This window comes from Rasamsonia emersonii, assembly GCF_000968595.1.
Source record: "Rasamsonia emersonii CBS 393.64 chromosome Unknown ctg1118621759960, whole genome shotgun sequence".
Lineage (NCBI taxonomy): Eukaryota > Fungi > Ascomycota > Eurotiomycetes > Eurotiales > Trichocomaceae > Rasamsonia > Rasamsonia emersonii.
The window spans coordinates 40,172-56,202 of record NW_013563327.1 but is presented as its reverse complement, the minus strand read 5'-3'; the positions used below and the strand labels follow the sequence as shown (position 1 = coordinate 56,202).

The following is a 16,031-nucleotide window of genomic DNA, read 5'->3' as shown; positions in this document are numbered from 1 at the left end:
TCCGTTGCTCCTGGCGCGTCTTAGTCCCTCCACGTGTGGCCTTTCTGGTCGCGCACCCCGCCGCCGCCCGAGGAGAGCAGCCCAACCACGGCGATCAGCACAGTGGCCCACACGACGCGAAGACTATATTGTTTTCTCTTTTGCCTTTTACTTTTTTTTTACTCTTCGCCTCGTTAAGCTTCGCCGGGTGGAAGAGGATTCACTAATTCGCCACTCATCCAATGCTCTTGTGTTACTTAGCTGTACTAGAACAAAAGCAGAGGGAAAAGGGCTCTCCTTTACCATCCGTCTGCCACAGTGGCGCATAAATCAAAAACCCAAATCACCAACGTGCTAGACGAAAAAAGGACTCTATTGCCATTATTGGTTTGATTGGTTTGGGGTACTTCATTATATAACTATATTCTCCTGCAGGTACTTCCTCAAGGAATCCGATTTGCAATGGTTGTGACCAAAATCCTCCATGCTGCCATTCTCCGCTAGCTGAGTCGTGGCTATATACAAGAAAAACCTGTAGATCCCATCCATCCCAACAAGATCAAACTCCAGCCCAAAACTCCAATATTGTTCGTCTCTTCTGTTCCCGAGAGGTGTCTAAATCAGACGTACGCCGTAAAGGATAGATTGATGCTCGATATTCACTCTTCGTCAGAATCATAGTCCTCGTCCATCAGTAGAGACCGGTATCCTCGCGCCGTGAGGTTTTCTTCCAGTCCGCCGTCAGACTCGGGATCCGCATAGCCTAATCCAGTTAGCAAGGTCTGTCGATTAATGGAAGACGCGCGTGGGTCCAAGCAAAGGAGTTACCTTCTCCACCAAAGTAACCGAGGGCAACCGGCAAAAAGATGAGGGCGTGGGTCGCGGCAAAGATCACCAGGGCCAACCAGACGCGGAAGTAATAGATCTCGAAGATTTTGCTGCGGGTAAAGGCCAGGACACACACGCCCAGCAGCTTCGTGACTGTGATTCCGCTGAAGACACTGCCTCCCACGTTGACCAGGGCAGTCCATGCCCGCGCGTCCTTCCCCCGGAACTTCGTGGGTACTCGATCCAGGATGTTGCGCGAGGGGAACATAAAAGCCCGCGCGATGTGAGCACAGAACTCAACGCCAATTCCCACACAGATAACCAGGTTGACCAGCGACACGGCGTTGAGAGATACGCCGGTGACAGCCATCGTGCCCGCGATATCCACGACAATCATTACCACCGTCATGGCGACGACAGCCCCAGTGGCGACGGATCCCAACAGTATCGAATTCACCACGAAGATGATCGCCACCGCCGCGCCCAGGAGAGTGCCAGTAAGACGGACAATGGAGGCATACTGATCGAAAAAGATGTAGAATTTGGAATAGGGAAAGACATCGATATTGTGTCTGTTGGAAATGTCACTGGCAATGCGCCGCGCTGCCGCATAGGCATTGATAAAATCGGCTTGACTCTTCAGAGGAGTGTGACTTGTCCGGAAGTGGCTTGCGTTGGTCATAATGTGCTCTCTGTCGATGACCAGAGCATTGCTGTACGGGGCTTTGCCTCCGAGAGGACAGGATGAATCCGTCGGTGCATCAATCCACTTCTCGACGTAGTGAATGAATTCCTTGCCCTCTGGCATGCCGTAAAGCGTGATGTTCCACGGAGGATTCCGATCCTCAAAGCAGATCTTGCCATCTTCATAGCAGCAGTCCTGCTGCGGATTCAGCCAGTAGAAGAAATCATCAATCCAACTCGCTGCCGACCCCGAGAGATACGACACGTTGGGCCGTTTTGATTCTTGCTCCAGGACAAATCCCAGGGAAAACTCCTCGCACGTCGAGAATCGTCCGCAGAGCTGTTGCTGATGAATTCGCTCCGTGACGTTAACATCCCGGGTGACAAAGTACACCGGCGGACCGGTCTCAAAGTAGTCATCAAGGTCATTGAAGTACTGAATGAGGTAGGAATCGCTGGGGATGGCGATGCGCTGGTCCAGACCTAACGCTACCTCCGGGATCAATGCCAGGCCGGCAGTAAACAAGCCAAGGAAGATGATCACAACGGCGACCTTGACCTTCCGCCCGAGAAGGAGAGGTGCATAGACTCGACGGACAAATTTCTGCAAGGCACTCTCCCAGACGAGATCATCATAGATATTTCCATCTGGCAGTCCAGATGACGTAGCTTTGCGGACGGTCAGGCACGGTATACAGTCCGCACGCAGGCTCTCCACCCGTCTCTGGTTCAGTGCCAGGACGGAAATAAACATGGTCACTTGTAGAATAGCATTGATCAAGACGGCTCCTGCAGCATATGCCGCGAAGTTCTTCACGGCTGGCATCCCGACAAAAGTGCCCATTGCAAATGCCACGGTCTCCGTGATAGCTGACAGGAGGATACTGGGACCCATTCTCCCCACAGCGCGAGCAACCCGCTCATCAATCTCCTCATCTGGATGGCTGAGATTGACACGGTCAAACTCGTGAACGATGAGGAAGATGTTATCAACACCGACCGCGAGCACGAGGAATGGGATCACCTCGGCAATAATCAGCGTCACCTTGATTCCCGCAGCGGAGAACAGCCCTACAGACGCGGAGACGGACATTAGGACAATCAAGATTCCGACAATGCCGAGAGTGAACTTGGACTGGACCAAGGCATTGGCGGGGTTCGTCAACAGGGCTTTCCAAGTAAGAGCGCCGGAACCCAGTGCCAAGGAAGCGTAGATAAACATGATCACATAGCTGATCACAACGATCTTGGCGTCGGTGTTGCTAGATTTGTTCAACTCCTCTTCCAGACTGGACTCAGTGTTGAAAGAGACACGCAGATCCCGTTCTCTGGCCTCTTCTTGGACAACCATGAGGACGCGTTTTAGACTATCCTCCCAATCCATGGCATTTGCCTCTCCCTCGGTTCCCTGGGCGAAATTGTTAACGACCCAGGTAACAATGAGTGCGCGGGCATCCAAAACGTCGCCAGTCTCTTCATAGCCACCAAGGATCATATCGGGCTTCAGTGGTTGTTGGAAATCCGGCAGACAGCTGACATCGCCCGGAGAGGAGGCACAGTGTGTGATCTGCTTCTGCCAGTCTCTGGGCGAGACATTGGAGAACGAACCACCAAAGTAGCCTGTCAAGGACTGAACCACGCAGGCGTCTCCGGTGGGTTTGAAGCACACATCCTCCAGGGCCAGTCCCCTGTTCAGAGAAATCATCCGACGAACCCTGCTCTCCACATCAAACCACCAGCCAAGCGTGTCGTAGCTTAACACGGGGCCAGTGTCGTTCACGAGAAAGGCCTGTTCGGCACGATAGAAAGGACCAAAGTTCCTGTCAAAGAACTCCTTCTCCTGGGCGGCCGCTGAGGTTGGGCTAACCCACAGGCGAACTGGATCCGTTTCGACCGCAAACCTAAGCCACCCCAAGCTTAGCAAGCCAACGACTATCACGCTGGTTGAAATAGTGAGGGCCGGAAAGCGGGCGCAGAAACCGCCTAATCGACTGAATACGACGTCAAACACGGCATTCAGTTTGTAATTGCGGCGAGGTGTTTCCAGATAACCTGCCGCCTGGACAATATCTCCCTCATCCTCGTCGTCGCTGGGGGCCGGGTCCTGCAACAGCCGAACGCGCTCGGGCTTGCGATAGCGCCGATCACGATAGGTGACATAGCTGGACACCAGAACGACGAGCAATAGGAAGACGGAATAGATTAAGATTACGGCAAACGACAGGCATGGCAGGAGCCCGACATGGCAATATTCCTGCGTCGTCACATCCGGTAGCTCCGGACACACGTCAGGGCAATCAACACAGGAGCATCGATACGCAGGATCGGAATCGTTGCAGGCTTTTGGTTTGATGGGCAATGCCTGCATACCGTGCGGATCCGGCCCACTCGGCTCGGTTTCGTAGTTGATCTGGAAGGGGCTGCCCAGCAGCTTCTTGTCGCCCAGAAACTTCATGAATTGGGTATAGTTCTTGGCTCCACCGCCGATGAAGTCCATCGCCTTGCCACCAGACGCGCCATTCTTGACATTCTTGCAACTATCGTAAAAGCCGCTCTGGAATTCCTCGGACCACAGGTTCTCTAATTCGGTTACCAGGTATTTGCCAGCGCTGTTCTTCTCGGTCTGCGTGACGTTGACGAAGAGGGACTGATCCGGGGAACAGGTGAAGGTGCAGAAGATGTTGAAAAAGTTGTCCTTGCATGCAGGACAGGAGGCGATGATACCCTCGGCCAACCTCAAGTTCTTCTTCAGGGCATCCACCTGGCAAGCCAATCTGTGTCAGCGCAGCTGCATCCTTAACAAGGGCCAGCTCAAGAATAAGCTTCTCACCTGTTCATCTGTACAACAGACTGGCCCTTCCGCCCATTTATTTCCACAAAGGCCGACCAACTTCTCTCTGAGAGCATCATCCGGCTCGTGTGCAAGTCCATTATCCGGACAAGGTAAGTCACCGCCAAAAAACCCCTTCTTGCCGCAGTGGCCTCGAATTGCACAGCGGCCTTTTTCGTGTAATTTGGTCACACCCTGTGCCGCGACTCCAGAGAGCAGCAGTGCGGACAGCAGGCCTGTGACCATGGAGGTAAACTGGAACCCCCGCATCCTGGCGAGAGTGTCGCCTGTGACAGGGCCAAACCAGACCAGCCGGTGTAGGAAATCCGCAACTTCTTCCCCTGACTTCCTCTCAGCAAGTGCACAGCACCTCGCCCATTCAGATAAATAGCCTCAAGAACGCGAGCAGGCGGTGGAGGGCGGTCAACAGCTGTTGGGAAGGGTGGAAGCTGTCGTCCGGTTGCTGGGGTGTACGACGACACGGGAGCTTCCGAGCACCACCCAATGATGCGGCTGTTAGCTCTGCGGCTGGGACTGGGACTGAAATGTGGAGGACAGGTAGAATGCAGCGACGTTAGCTCATGGGGAACGGCCGTAGAAAAGCGCGAGATAGTGGAGTAGGATCATTGACACTTGATGGGGTTGGAGACGCGGATCAGCCGGTCGGACAAGACTGACGATGATGATGTTGCCGGATGCGCGTGCATGTGTGTACGTAAGCAACTATGCCACCAGAGTGGGGAGCCCGCACAGAGCGCTAACTTTGCCGGGCCGCCCGGGCCAGGCACCAGCGACCAGTTACCCAGGCTGGGACAGATCATGAGGATGATAAGAAGCGCTGATGGATGAGCTGTGCGCCAGGATCGCCCTCTCAGGCGGGCTCAACCCCTGGCCTGGGCCCGAAACTGCCTAACAAGTAACAACAGAGGTACACCTGATGGAGCCACGTGTTGTCCTGGCTCGGAACTGCTGGCAGATAAGCGACTGGCTGACCTGACTGGTCCGAAGTGTCCATCGCTACATAAGGTCGAGCTGAGAAAGATTCCCTCAAATCGAAGCAAGGGGTTTTATGGGGCTGCCAAGCAAAATATGCCATGTTCGCCTCTTCACACCGTCATTTGAAAGAACGTGGATCTTATCATGCGCAGTGGAAGGCTTGATGCGCAGCTGGTGAGAGGGATAAAAGGGTGATAGGCTTTGTCAAATCGATAAAATCCTCCGGGGTATGGGCATTGTGCCTAAAAAAAAAATAATGCAGGTTCATTCAAGTCAATAGTCACTTTATCAAGGCGATGAGAAACTTTATTCAGTCTACGGTTCTATCACGTGTCCCCATGTCTTGATCACCTGATGACTGTCCTGCAGCAAAAGCAAAACAAAATCATTGCAGGTCGTCTAGAAGACCAGTCCACCGCCATCGACCACAATATCTGTGCCATTAATGTAACTGCCGCCGATATCACTGCACAACAACACAACAGGTCCTGTCAATTCTTCGGGCGACCCCATCCGACGCATCGGGTTGCGCTCTGCCCACACCTGTCGCCATGGCGCCAGCCGCTCGCCCTCGTTGAGGACCGTGTCCATGTATCCAGGAGAGATGGTATTAATCCTGATGCCGTACCGGGTCCATTCCGCGGCCAGACTGCTCCGCATGTGCAGGAGCGCGGCCTTGGAGACGTTGTATGCCGCCTGAGGTTGGGGGTAATTGACCCGGTGGCCGCTGATGGACGAGATGAATATGATCTTTCCTCCCTGGCCGCTTTCAATCATTTGCCTGGTGCTGTTAGGATGGAACCAACAAAAGAATGGAAAGGCAAAAAAAAAACGGTGAACTGGATGTGCATACCTGCCCACCGCCTGTGCAGCGATCCAGCATCCAGTGGTATTCACATCCAGCACTTTTTTCCACGCGTCGAGCGTCATCTCTGTTGAGTTGACACAATTGACAATACCGGCGAAGCAGCACAGGATGTTGAGGTTACCCAGTTGTTCCTTGGCATGTCGTACCGCAGCCTGCATACCTTTCTCGTCCGTCACATCACAGCCTTGTGTAATGATCTTTGCGGCAGGGAACTCCGCACGGAGTGCCTCGATGGCTTCTTTTCCTTTTTCAATTGCTGCTGGCAAGTCGAATAGAGCCAGTCCAGAAAGGCCATGCTCAAGCAGTGCTCTTGCGGAGGCGAGGGCCAGCATCCCGGCACCCCCAGTGACTAGACTTGATTAGCAGTGAGTTCAACGCGAAATCGTTTCATCGCCCATAATCTCATAAAGGAATAAATAAAGATGTCAGATACATTAAATCAAGCAGACATTGAATGACAAACTCAAACAACTCTCCCAGGATAGGTAGTTCTTATAAAAGCATGAAGGCAGAGAGGCGACTTACAAACCGCATTGCCATGCACCGCAAACCTCATAGCCGCCCGCTCAGCGGGACTGCTCTGCGCAGGATACGGCTTGGGCGGCGGCGTTAGGGACGAAGCCATGTCGAACTCGCCCAGCTGCATCCAAGGAAGTCCGGGGACAACATCGGGGGCGGGAGGTCGAGAATTCTGCTGTTGCGGATTGCTGCCGTTTGAGGGGGCCATTTTCTCGTGATCTACACTAGATGTCGAAAGACGAACACTGCAGTGAAATGAATTAGAATGGGGGAAACTATTTGCTTGTTAGTTTGGCATTCATCGTATTTCTGTGCGAGTAATTCAATGGAGACGGAGACCGAGAGATATTTAGTCAAGAAGACAGTGAACGAACGACAGCATAACCGTCTAGTACAGCACTTGTGTTCAACAGAAAATTGAATGATGTCTCATATTATACACAGTACATACCTGACTCCTCTATCTGGTCACCAATCCTGTAAGAAATAACAGTTATTTTTGCTTGTCACTAGTGCGTTCTCTTCTCCCTGTAGAAGTGCAGTATGACAAACGATCCGTGATTGGATCAATAAATAGACGATGCGTTGGCAGTGTTTATTATGTCTACGGATCGGGGCACTGTGCCCCGAGGATGGCTCCTCTACCGAGAAATCCCACGAGGCATGTGCTCCCGGGGGTACTAGGTAGGGAAGGTAAAGCAAATGCAACCGTGTAAAAGGCAGGTCTATCGGACTGTGGGATTCTAATTTCTGACTCCATTGTCCATACTGTGTACTCATACTGCCGTGGATGTGGGCAAGATTGCCGATGGCGGGGTGAGGGCTGTTCGCATCCCAAAAAAGGAAGGTCTCCCGGTCAGTCGTCCACGTGGGAAGAACAACTGTAACTACCTGTGATGCTCTCTATACCCGTTGACGACGTGCATGGACATTACTTGAGGGTGTATTGAAAATCAATCTAATCGCCTCGATGCTGTTTTTACACGAAGTTTTTGATACTAGGCACATACGAGTCTAGTGAATCTATTGAATCTGTTCTATGTGGGTAATTTCAAGCAGTCTGAACCAAGCCTTCAGGTACATGCGCAGGCGCAGGTGGATGAATGGACATGCCTTGACTCTTCCTCTCCCTCCTTCCCTCCCTCCTTCCCTCTCTTTCTCTTGAGCTGAAGTAGGAAGGACGATTCTACAATTGTTTTGCAAACAGAATAAGATAAACGTCGGGTGAATGGTCGATAGCAGACTGCAAGCGAACGAATCCTACGACGACTTTACACCCTACATTTGTTGCAGAAAATGTCAAACAGCAGATGCCATGGCGTATCTTTCTGAGTGCAAAATTCAGACAATGTTTATATTCTCCCATCTCGAGAGCGCTCCACTTCCAGCCGGAAAAAGAAACCGACGGATATACCCAACCGTGGATCGTACACAATTTCCCCCTCTACCCTAATCTGGTACAGACTGCTGGAAAAAGAGATGATGCTTGACTTTCCTGTGGCTTTTACTTCCACAGCCACGTGTGTCTTTCGCCCCTGGCGATATTATGGCACGATGACGGAGCTGCGTTGCCGAAGTCAAAATGACATCAGCTTTATAACAATCGATAGGGCGCAGACACGACTCGATCGTTCTTATCTGAAGCTACAGACATCGCCTGAGAAAGACTGCGTTCATTGTCGTCCTTATCTAAGTGTTTTTTACCACCATAAACAATAGTGGAATAGTGGAACCGAAATGTCGCGAAACGTCTGCATCACCGCGTCCGAAGGCAACACCGGCTTCTTGATCGGTGAGCTGCTCATGACCGATCCGGCCTTCAAAAGCCAGATCACCTCCGTCACCTGTCTGGCCATGAACCCGGACCATGACCGTTGCAAAGAGCTGGGCAAACTCGGGGCCAAGATCGTGCGCCACCGTTTTGGCCGGGTGCGCGACACGGTCAAGACGCTGAAGGAGACCAAGGCCGATACTCTGTGCCTGGTGCCGCCGGCGCACCGCGACAAGGTCGACATCACCATCGAGCTTATCGAGGCGGCCAAGAAGGCCAATGTGCCGAATGTGCTGTTCCTCAGCGCGGCCGGCTGTGATCTGGCTGAAAGAAACACCCAGCCCCGGCTGCGCGAGTTCATCGACCTCGAGGCTCGGTTCATGAAGACCATGGGCGATCCCACCACGTCGACGGGGAATTCGCCAGCGATTATCCGGTATTCTTCTTCATATAGCCATGTATATGACTGTGTCTTCTGACTGACCTCGCAGGTCCGGGTTCTATGCAGAGAACCTTCTTCTGTACTCACCACAAGCGCAGGAGGAAGGATTGCTTCCGATCCCGATCGGACGAAACCATAAATTCCCGCCTGTTGCGCTGGGAGTGAGTTTGTATATTAATGTATTTCTGAATGGTGTTAACTGACATCTCTTAGGATGTGGCGCAGCTTGCGGCCAATGTGCTGGCAGGCAAGGGCAAGCATGGGTTTAATGACAAGCACCGGGGACAGCTGATGGTGATGACGGGTATGAACAACAGTTCTTTAAGTATTGCGTCACATACTCACAGTTCTGCAGGCCCGACGCTTCTCACCGGCGACGAGCTAGCGAAGGCAGCCAGTGAAGCGCTGGGCGCGAAGATGGAATTCGAGGACGTTAACGAGTACGTATAAAAAAATACAATTAATCGACCTTAGTATAAAATCATGGAAATCTCACATGAATCCACTCAGAAACGAAGCCCGCCGCGTCCTCCGCGATAGCGAGGCGGACGAGTCCGAGGTGCAGTATCTGCTCGAATACTACTCCCTCGTGCGCGAGGGCAAGACCAACTACATCTCGACCAATACTTTCCACGACGTGACGGGCGTCCATCCGCAGGAGCCGCCGGACTTTTTCAAGACGTACAGGGACGAGTTTCTGCCGAAGAGGCCGGCTAAGAAACCGAAGGTTGATGGGAAGTAGACAGTAGAAGTAGACATATGTATTAGACAAAAAAAAGGCAAAGAATGAGACTAGACTGATCTTATAGATTAAGGTAGTGATATGTGCGATAAAAAATAGATATTGATCGATCACATTCTGCCCATTCGATATATAGATTTCCTTTTCTCTGGTTCTAGTTCTCTCGCCGGGCATCTGGTCTCTCTCCTAGGCTACGTGGATATCTCTGGTTCAGCCAGTGGCCAGCACCTTCAACCGAGACTCGTCCCCGTTAAAGATGTCCGAGTCGCCGCCGTAGGTGTAGTGGTCGCTGTTCTGCCAGATAGTCTCCGTGCTCCAGCCACCGGGGATGGTGCCCGGGGAGCTGCCGTAGCGAGCGAGGACGAGCGGGCAGGTGCTGGAGAATTCCTTGCTGTTGCCCGTGCAGGTCGTCCACCAGTCGGCCGTGGAGTAGATCATCGGGTAGCGACCAGTGGCCGAGTGGTAGGTGTCAACGAAGTCCTTGATCCAGCTCACCATCGAGGACTGGCTGAGGCCATAGCACTCGTTGGATCCCGATGGGTTATATTCAATATCGAGCATTCCGGGGAGAGTAATGCCGTCCTTGGACCAGCCACCGCCGTGCGCGAGGAAGAACTTCGCCTGCTCGCTGCCTGAGCTCTTATCCGGGTGCGCAAAGTGATACCCGCCCCGGATAAATCCGGCCTTGGTGGCACCAGTGTAGTGGGAAGAGAATTGGGAATCGATGTAGGTGGTACCTTCGGTAGCCTGACAAGAACACATCAGTCTGGAGTCCTAAAACGGCAATGATGATGCTATACAAAATGCGGGAGCGGTGAAGAAGGCGGCCGAATACTGCCTGACATACAGTATATCCGCGGCGTAGGCTCGGCCTGGTTTCGGCAGAGGCCGGACGCCCTTCATGCCCCTTATCTTGCGACTGATTGAATGTCTGGTCATGCACTCACCTTGATAATCACAAACCTCGCACCAGATTTGTATGCCGCGTCGAAGTCGACGGAACTCTGATAGCTCGAGATGTCGAAGCCTTGCACCGATGCGCGAGCAAGGCCGACGAGAGCAGCCGATACAAGGGCCGTAGTGAGCTTCATGATGGCTGGATAGATAAATAGGCGATTGTTGTTGAACTATCAGATATCCCTCGACGACGCCTCTACTGAGGATGGGACGAGGCTATTTATACGTTATTGTTATCATCCCCAGTCCTCTATTATTCAGGCCTCTGTGATTAATGCCGTGAAGAAAAACGAGGTAGACTATCCCTTCATCCGTTAAAGTGCATGAAGGCTGAAGTCAATTCATCCCCCGCCATGCCGAGGGAGATCGACCCGTCTCACGTTTTGAAACATGCTTATACGAGATGGGGCCGTTGGGGCCATCAATTATGCTTATCTCGTCGGAAAATGGTGCCACACTGGGCTGCAATTAGATGAAGGGGCATGAATGATCAACGGCACGTGCCTTAATTAGAAAAGGGTCCAGCCACGATGCGGGGTGGATGTATGAAGGCACCTGGTATCTACCAACCTAGGTACTTGACGGATGTAACCTCGTATAGCTGTGGATGGATTCTAGTCTATCATTGTTCAGCCTGAGAATTAAGGTTCATGATATGCAGGGGCAAAATCGTCAAGAAATCGCGAGATCGCTTGGAAGGGCAGCTGATGCGATCGTGTGGGTTTCTCCACCAATCACTGACCCCATGAGTTAATATTAGTTTCAGGAACGAGGACCCTTTCCCTCCTGCAACCCAAGGATCCGACATCTCGCTAATTATGGTCGTTTCGCGGTAGGAGAGGCTCGCTTCCATGCATATGCATGTCGCTAAATTCAGCTTCTTACATTCCTTTCTGTTTCTAAGCCACAGGCAAGATCTGGCAGTCATGTGGATCCCTCGTGTTTCGGGGATGTCCTGCAGTAATTAGTTGCGATACTTGAAGTTCAGCACAGTTCAGAGTACGGAGTACAGAAGACTGAGTTTGAGCTTGAGATTCTTATCTCAACTTGGCTTTTCTGGGGAAGTCTTGTTCATCAATAACAGTGCTTGGCTAGACGGTATACTCTCGGTTTCGGAAAAACTACGCGACAAGCGACGACAGGTCGCAGAACCTTGACATGGCGAGAGGAAGATCATGTAGATACCTCATAAATGAAGTCACTACTTCCTAGCATCTCCTCGTGAAAACGTAGCAGATACGAAGCGGCTATTCCAGGAGTCTAGAACATGAGAGGCTTTTACTTTCGCAGACTTCGCCCTTACCTACCTTAGTCGGGTAGTACAGCAGTCACCGGCCTCAGCTGGACCTTGAACAGTGCTTTCAGCCGTATTCTTGTAAGGCTCCTGTGTAAGAGACCATATCCATCTACCGTCCATGTTGTGAACAGTGCTGACCTTGGGTTTGTTCAGCTCTTGGCCCCCAAGCTTATACGAGCGGTCGATGACTCTCCTTCGCGACAAACTAGAATGTGATGTGCGCCACATGACTACTATTTTTGATTTCAATGTCCTGGCGCCATTTCAATCGCACATTGCAAGGTGTATGGAGGACATAGCAAGGCATTCGTCTTACCAATAAACAATGCCAGACCAGTTATGGCCAAGGTGCCAGCTTCTGTCGCGTGACCATCAACACTTGTAACCAATTCGGAGGTCGCTACAATTACATACCGTCAGTCTAGAAGTTTCCCTCCAACTAACCTTTCTGTTCCAGCTGGCGCAAAGGGAAATCAAATACCAGCATTCCAATTCCAAGGATTCTAGACTGGAACGATGATCCATCGAACCCCTGCTGGCAGCAAACACATAGTAATGGAGCATGCATCTGGTGTTCAGCTCCATCAGATATGGCCACTGAGCCCCAGCAGATCGCTTGTATCAAGTCTATATAACAATGCACATTAAGCAGATTGTACAGCTTCCGGTCTATAGCAGTATGTTTCAGGGCGGTGATGTCGGCCCTTATCACGAGTTAAAGTTATCGCGAGTCCCCCACATCAACATTCTTATCTGCGGGGATCAAGCGATCTGACCGCAATCCCTTCTCAGGCTGACTATAGCCTTCTGGCTCCAGAATTCTTACCCGAAGCGAAGATCACTGGCCAATACGACAATACGAGGAGCATCCGAACAAAGTATGGCCTCGAAGGAGCAACAGGCTGCCCCACAAATCCCAGGACTGCCGCTTGCCATCCATGGTTGCATTATCCACGCCTTAAGCGCAGACCGTGTCGAGATCCTCGAGAATACCCTGTTAATCGTGGCTGGCGACGGCACAATCCAAACGTTGGCCAAAGATGTCGACCGCAGTCGGGTCAACGATCTCGTGGTGGAGGCAGGCTACACCCTTGATGTAGTCACTGTCAAATATCTAGACCGCGGTCAGTTTCTGATCCCAGGGTTTGTCGACACTCACCATCATGCACCACAATGGGCACAGAGAGGAATCGGCCGCAACGTGAGTCTCCTTGACTGGCTTGAAAAGATAACATTTGCCCACGAAGCGCGCTTTGAAGATGCTGCGTACGCTCGTCGCATCTACACCGCTTGCGTCTTGGGAGGACTGAAACAAGGAGTGACGACGGCGTCCTATTATGGCAGTAGGCATGGCGAGGCGTCTCGCATTCTGGCAGATATCTGTCTCGAAATGGGCCAGCGAGCGTTTGTAGGGAAGTGCAACATGAACCGCAATGCACCGTCGTGGTACTGTGATCCAAGTGCTGCGGATTCGATCCGCGAGTCCAAGGAGCTCATTGCGCACGTCCGCCAAATCGACCCGGAATCGCGACTGGTGGCACCCATCATAACACCCCGATTCGCCATCTCCTGTGACCACGAGCTGCTGACCGGACTGGGTGAGATTGCCAGACAGAATCCAGAGCTGCCCATCCAGACGCACTTCAACGAGGCCGAACCGGAGATGAAGTTTACCAAGGAACTGTATCCCCAGTTCCGCAACGAGGCGGAACTCTACGAGCACTTTGGTCTGCTGGGCCCTCGCTCGATTCTGGCGCACTGCATCTACCTAAACGAGGAGGAAATGCAGCGCGTGAAGACGCTGGGGTGCGGTGTCGCACATTGTCCTATCGCCACTTCCACTATGGGCGACTTCATGGTGGCTCCTATACGGGAATACCTCCGCCGCGGCATCAAGGTCGGGCTGGGCACAAACGTCGGTGGTGGCTTCTCGTCCAGCCTGCTTGACGCCATGCGCCAGGCGTTTATCATCTCCAAGGCGCGCGAGACGCTGACCGGGGGCCGCGATCCGGCTTTGAGTCTGCACGAGGGGTTCTTTCTGGCCACACTGGGAGGTGCCCAAGTCTGCGGCCTAGATGACAAGATTGGCAATTTCGCAGTGGGCAAGGAGTTTGATGCGTTGGAGATCCACACGATCGATCCAGAGAGTCCAGGTGGCAGTCTTGGGGTCATCACACCGATTGAAGACGAGGACTCGACAGAGGTCATCTTTGAGAAGTTTCTGATGACAGGGGATGACCGGAATATCGCCAGAGTGTATGTGTGTGGGCGGTTAGTCAAGACTGCTTAGAGATATCCATTTGCAATAGGAGTGAATTATTGCTGCGGTTCATTCCTTGTTATTGCAGATCAATGCCGCGACAAAATACACACGAATACATACGCTGCGAAATTATCAAATTGCCGATGAAATGAAAGCAAAATGCCGGAATAACTAAATATCTCCTCTCTTCTACTCCATCAGTTCGCTCCGTCTATGGTCAACGTATAACCCGTTCTCCAGTTCATCCTCTCCAGAGACAAAACTACCACGCATTTAGTTGACTTTGAACCAGTCTATGCTACAGCGAGCTCCGTATTTAATCAAAGTTTACGGTGTTGTCAGTCTTGATATCTCTAGATCCAACCATACCCGGCCAGCCCTAACCCCAGGCCCTAAACCCTGATTCTATCCGGCATCGTCACCGGCCGGAGATACGAACCTCCGCTGCAGCGAATGAGGCGCCGATATCGCTGGGAAGGACGGCGTCGGCATTGTTTTGCCTCTACAACCGCATTCCTGACAATTAGCCATGCCCCGCATTTTGATTAGCCATCGCCATTTACCCCGACGGAGGGGTATTCTTTCTCCGACGGTCAAGCTTCAGATGGCGTGATATTGCTAACTGCTGGATTCAGGGATTTAATCCTAATCTTCTGACAGGATGACGGGAACATAGCATGCGCCATTCCTCCTGGAATGTTCTACTACTGAAGAGTCCTCCCTACCTACGACATCGTCTAGCATCTACACCAGCGTCAATATCGGTATCAATCGTCCCAAAACAGCCGTTTTCATCTCCCACCATGTCGAAGCCAATGAAACTCGCCATCCTCGATGACTACCAAAACCTGGCTCCGGCCAAATTTGCCCACCTGGTGTCGGCCGGCCGGCTCGAGGTGACCAGTTTCCCCGACACGCTCGACCCTCGCGTGCCCAGCGACAAGGCGGCTCTGATTGAGCGTCTGAAGCCGTTCGAGATCATCTCGACGATGCGTGAGCGGACGCCCTTCCGTGCTGACGTTTTGGCGGAACTGCCCAACCTCAAATTGCTCCTGACGACCGGGTTGCGAAATGCCAGCATCGACGAGGTTTTCGCTGCACAGCGCGGCATCGTCGTCGCTGGCACCACCAACGAGGGCCGTCGGCCGCCGGACGCGACGACGCAGCATACCTGGGCCTTGATCCTGGGCTTGGCTCGCCATATCGCGCGCGATGATGCTGCCGTCAAGAGCGGCGCCTGGCAGGGTTCAACGCTGGCACTTGGCCTTCCTGGTCTGACACTGGGACTGGTGGGACTGGGCAGATTAGGCTCTGAGACGGCGAGAATCGCCATCGTTGCGTTCAACATGAAAATCATAGCCTGGTCGGCGAACCTGACACAGGAGCGCGCCGACGAAACGGCAAAGAAGCTGGGTCTGCCAGCGGGATCGATTGTCGTGGCCCCGTCGAAGCTGGATCTGTTCCGGACTGCGGATATTGTCAGCGTTCACTACGTCCTGTCGGACCGGAGTCGCGGTCTGATCGGGAAGGAGGAACTGGCGGCAATGAAGCCCAGCGCGCTGCTGATCAACACGTCGCGGGGGCCGCTCATTGACGAGGCTGCGCTGCTGGAGACGCTCAAGGCAGGACGCATCCGGGGTGCAGCCCTGGACGTGTTTGACAAGGAGCCACTGGCGGCAGACAGCGAGTGGCGGACGACCCGATGGGGGGAGGATGGACGCAGCGAAGTGCTGCTTACACCGCACATGGGATACGGCGAGACGGACAATATCAACTCGTGGTACGAGCAGACGGCAGCGAATGTTGAACGGTGGCTTGATGGGAAGGAGGTTGTAAATCGGTTGAACTGATCTGA

At 52.7% G+C, this 16,031-nt stretch overlaps 5 protein-coding genes across 5 annotated transcripts; 2 read left to right on the top strand and 3 right to left on the bottom strand.

Moving 5' to 3' along the window:
• Nucleotides 1-638: 638 nt before the first annotated feature.
• On the bottom strand, nucleotides 639-4,591 carry T310_0738 (Patched sphingolipid transporter (Ncr1); the record flags this gene model as incomplete). Its single annotated transcript, XM_013476400.1, has 3 exons — nucleotides 639-742; nucleotides 808-4,252; nucleotides 4,322-4,591. The coding sequence occupies 3 exons, from the start codon at nucleotides 4,589-4,591 to the stop codon at nucleotides 639-641; spliced, it is 3,819 nt and encodes a 1,272-aa protein (XP_013331854.1).
• A 1,125-nt stretch (nucleotides 4,592-5,716) lies between these two features.
• Nucleotides 5,717-6,912, bottom strand: T310_0737 (Oxidoreductase, short chain dehydrogenase/reductase family; the record flags this gene model as incomplete). The annotated part of the gene is made up of 3 exons (XM_013476399.1): nucleotides 5,717-6,104; nucleotides 6,171-6,534; nucleotides 6,711-6,912. 3 exons carry the CDS (start codon nucleotides 6,910-6,912, stop codon nucleotides 5,717-5,719), a joined length of 954 nt encoding a protein of 317 aa, XP_013331853.1.
• Nucleotides 6,913-8,441: 1,529 nt separating this feature from the next.
• T310_0736 (uncharacterized protein) lies at nucleotides 8,442-9,659 on the top strand (the record flags this gene model as incomplete). The annotated part of the gene is made up of 5 exons (XM_013476398.1): nucleotides 8,442-8,911; nucleotides 8,967-9,078; nucleotides 9,131-9,221; nucleotides 9,273-9,357; nucleotides 9,428-9,659. The coding sequence occupies 5 exons, from the start codon at nucleotides 8,442-8,444 to the stop codon at nucleotides 9,657-9,659; spliced, it is 990 nt and encodes a 329-aa protein (XP_013331852.1).
• Nucleotides 9,660-9,869: 210 nt separating this feature from the next.
• On the bottom strand, nucleotides 9,870-10,750 carry T310_0735 (N,O-diacetyl muramidase; the record flags this gene model as incomplete). Its single annotated transcript, XM_013476397.1, has 2 exons — nucleotides 9,870-10,406; nucleotides 10,607-10,750. 2 exons carry the CDS (start codon nucleotides 10,748-10,750, stop codon nucleotides 9,870-9,872), a joined length of 681 nt encoding a protein of 226 aa, XP_013331851.1.
• A 2,043-nt stretch (nucleotides 10,751-12,793) lies between these two features.
• T310_0734 (Uncharacterized protein) lies at nucleotides 12,794-16,026 on the top strand (the record flags this gene model as incomplete). The annotated part of the gene is made up of 3 exons (XM_013476396.1): nucleotides 12,794-14,173; nucleotides 14,417-14,513; nucleotides 14,918-16,026. The coding sequence occupies 3 exons, from the start codon at nucleotides 12,794-12,796 to the stop codon at nucleotides 16,024-16,026; spliced, it is 2,586 nt and encodes an 861-aa protein (XP_013331850.1).
• Between the last annotated feature and the right edge of the window lie 5 nt (nucleotides 16,027-16,031).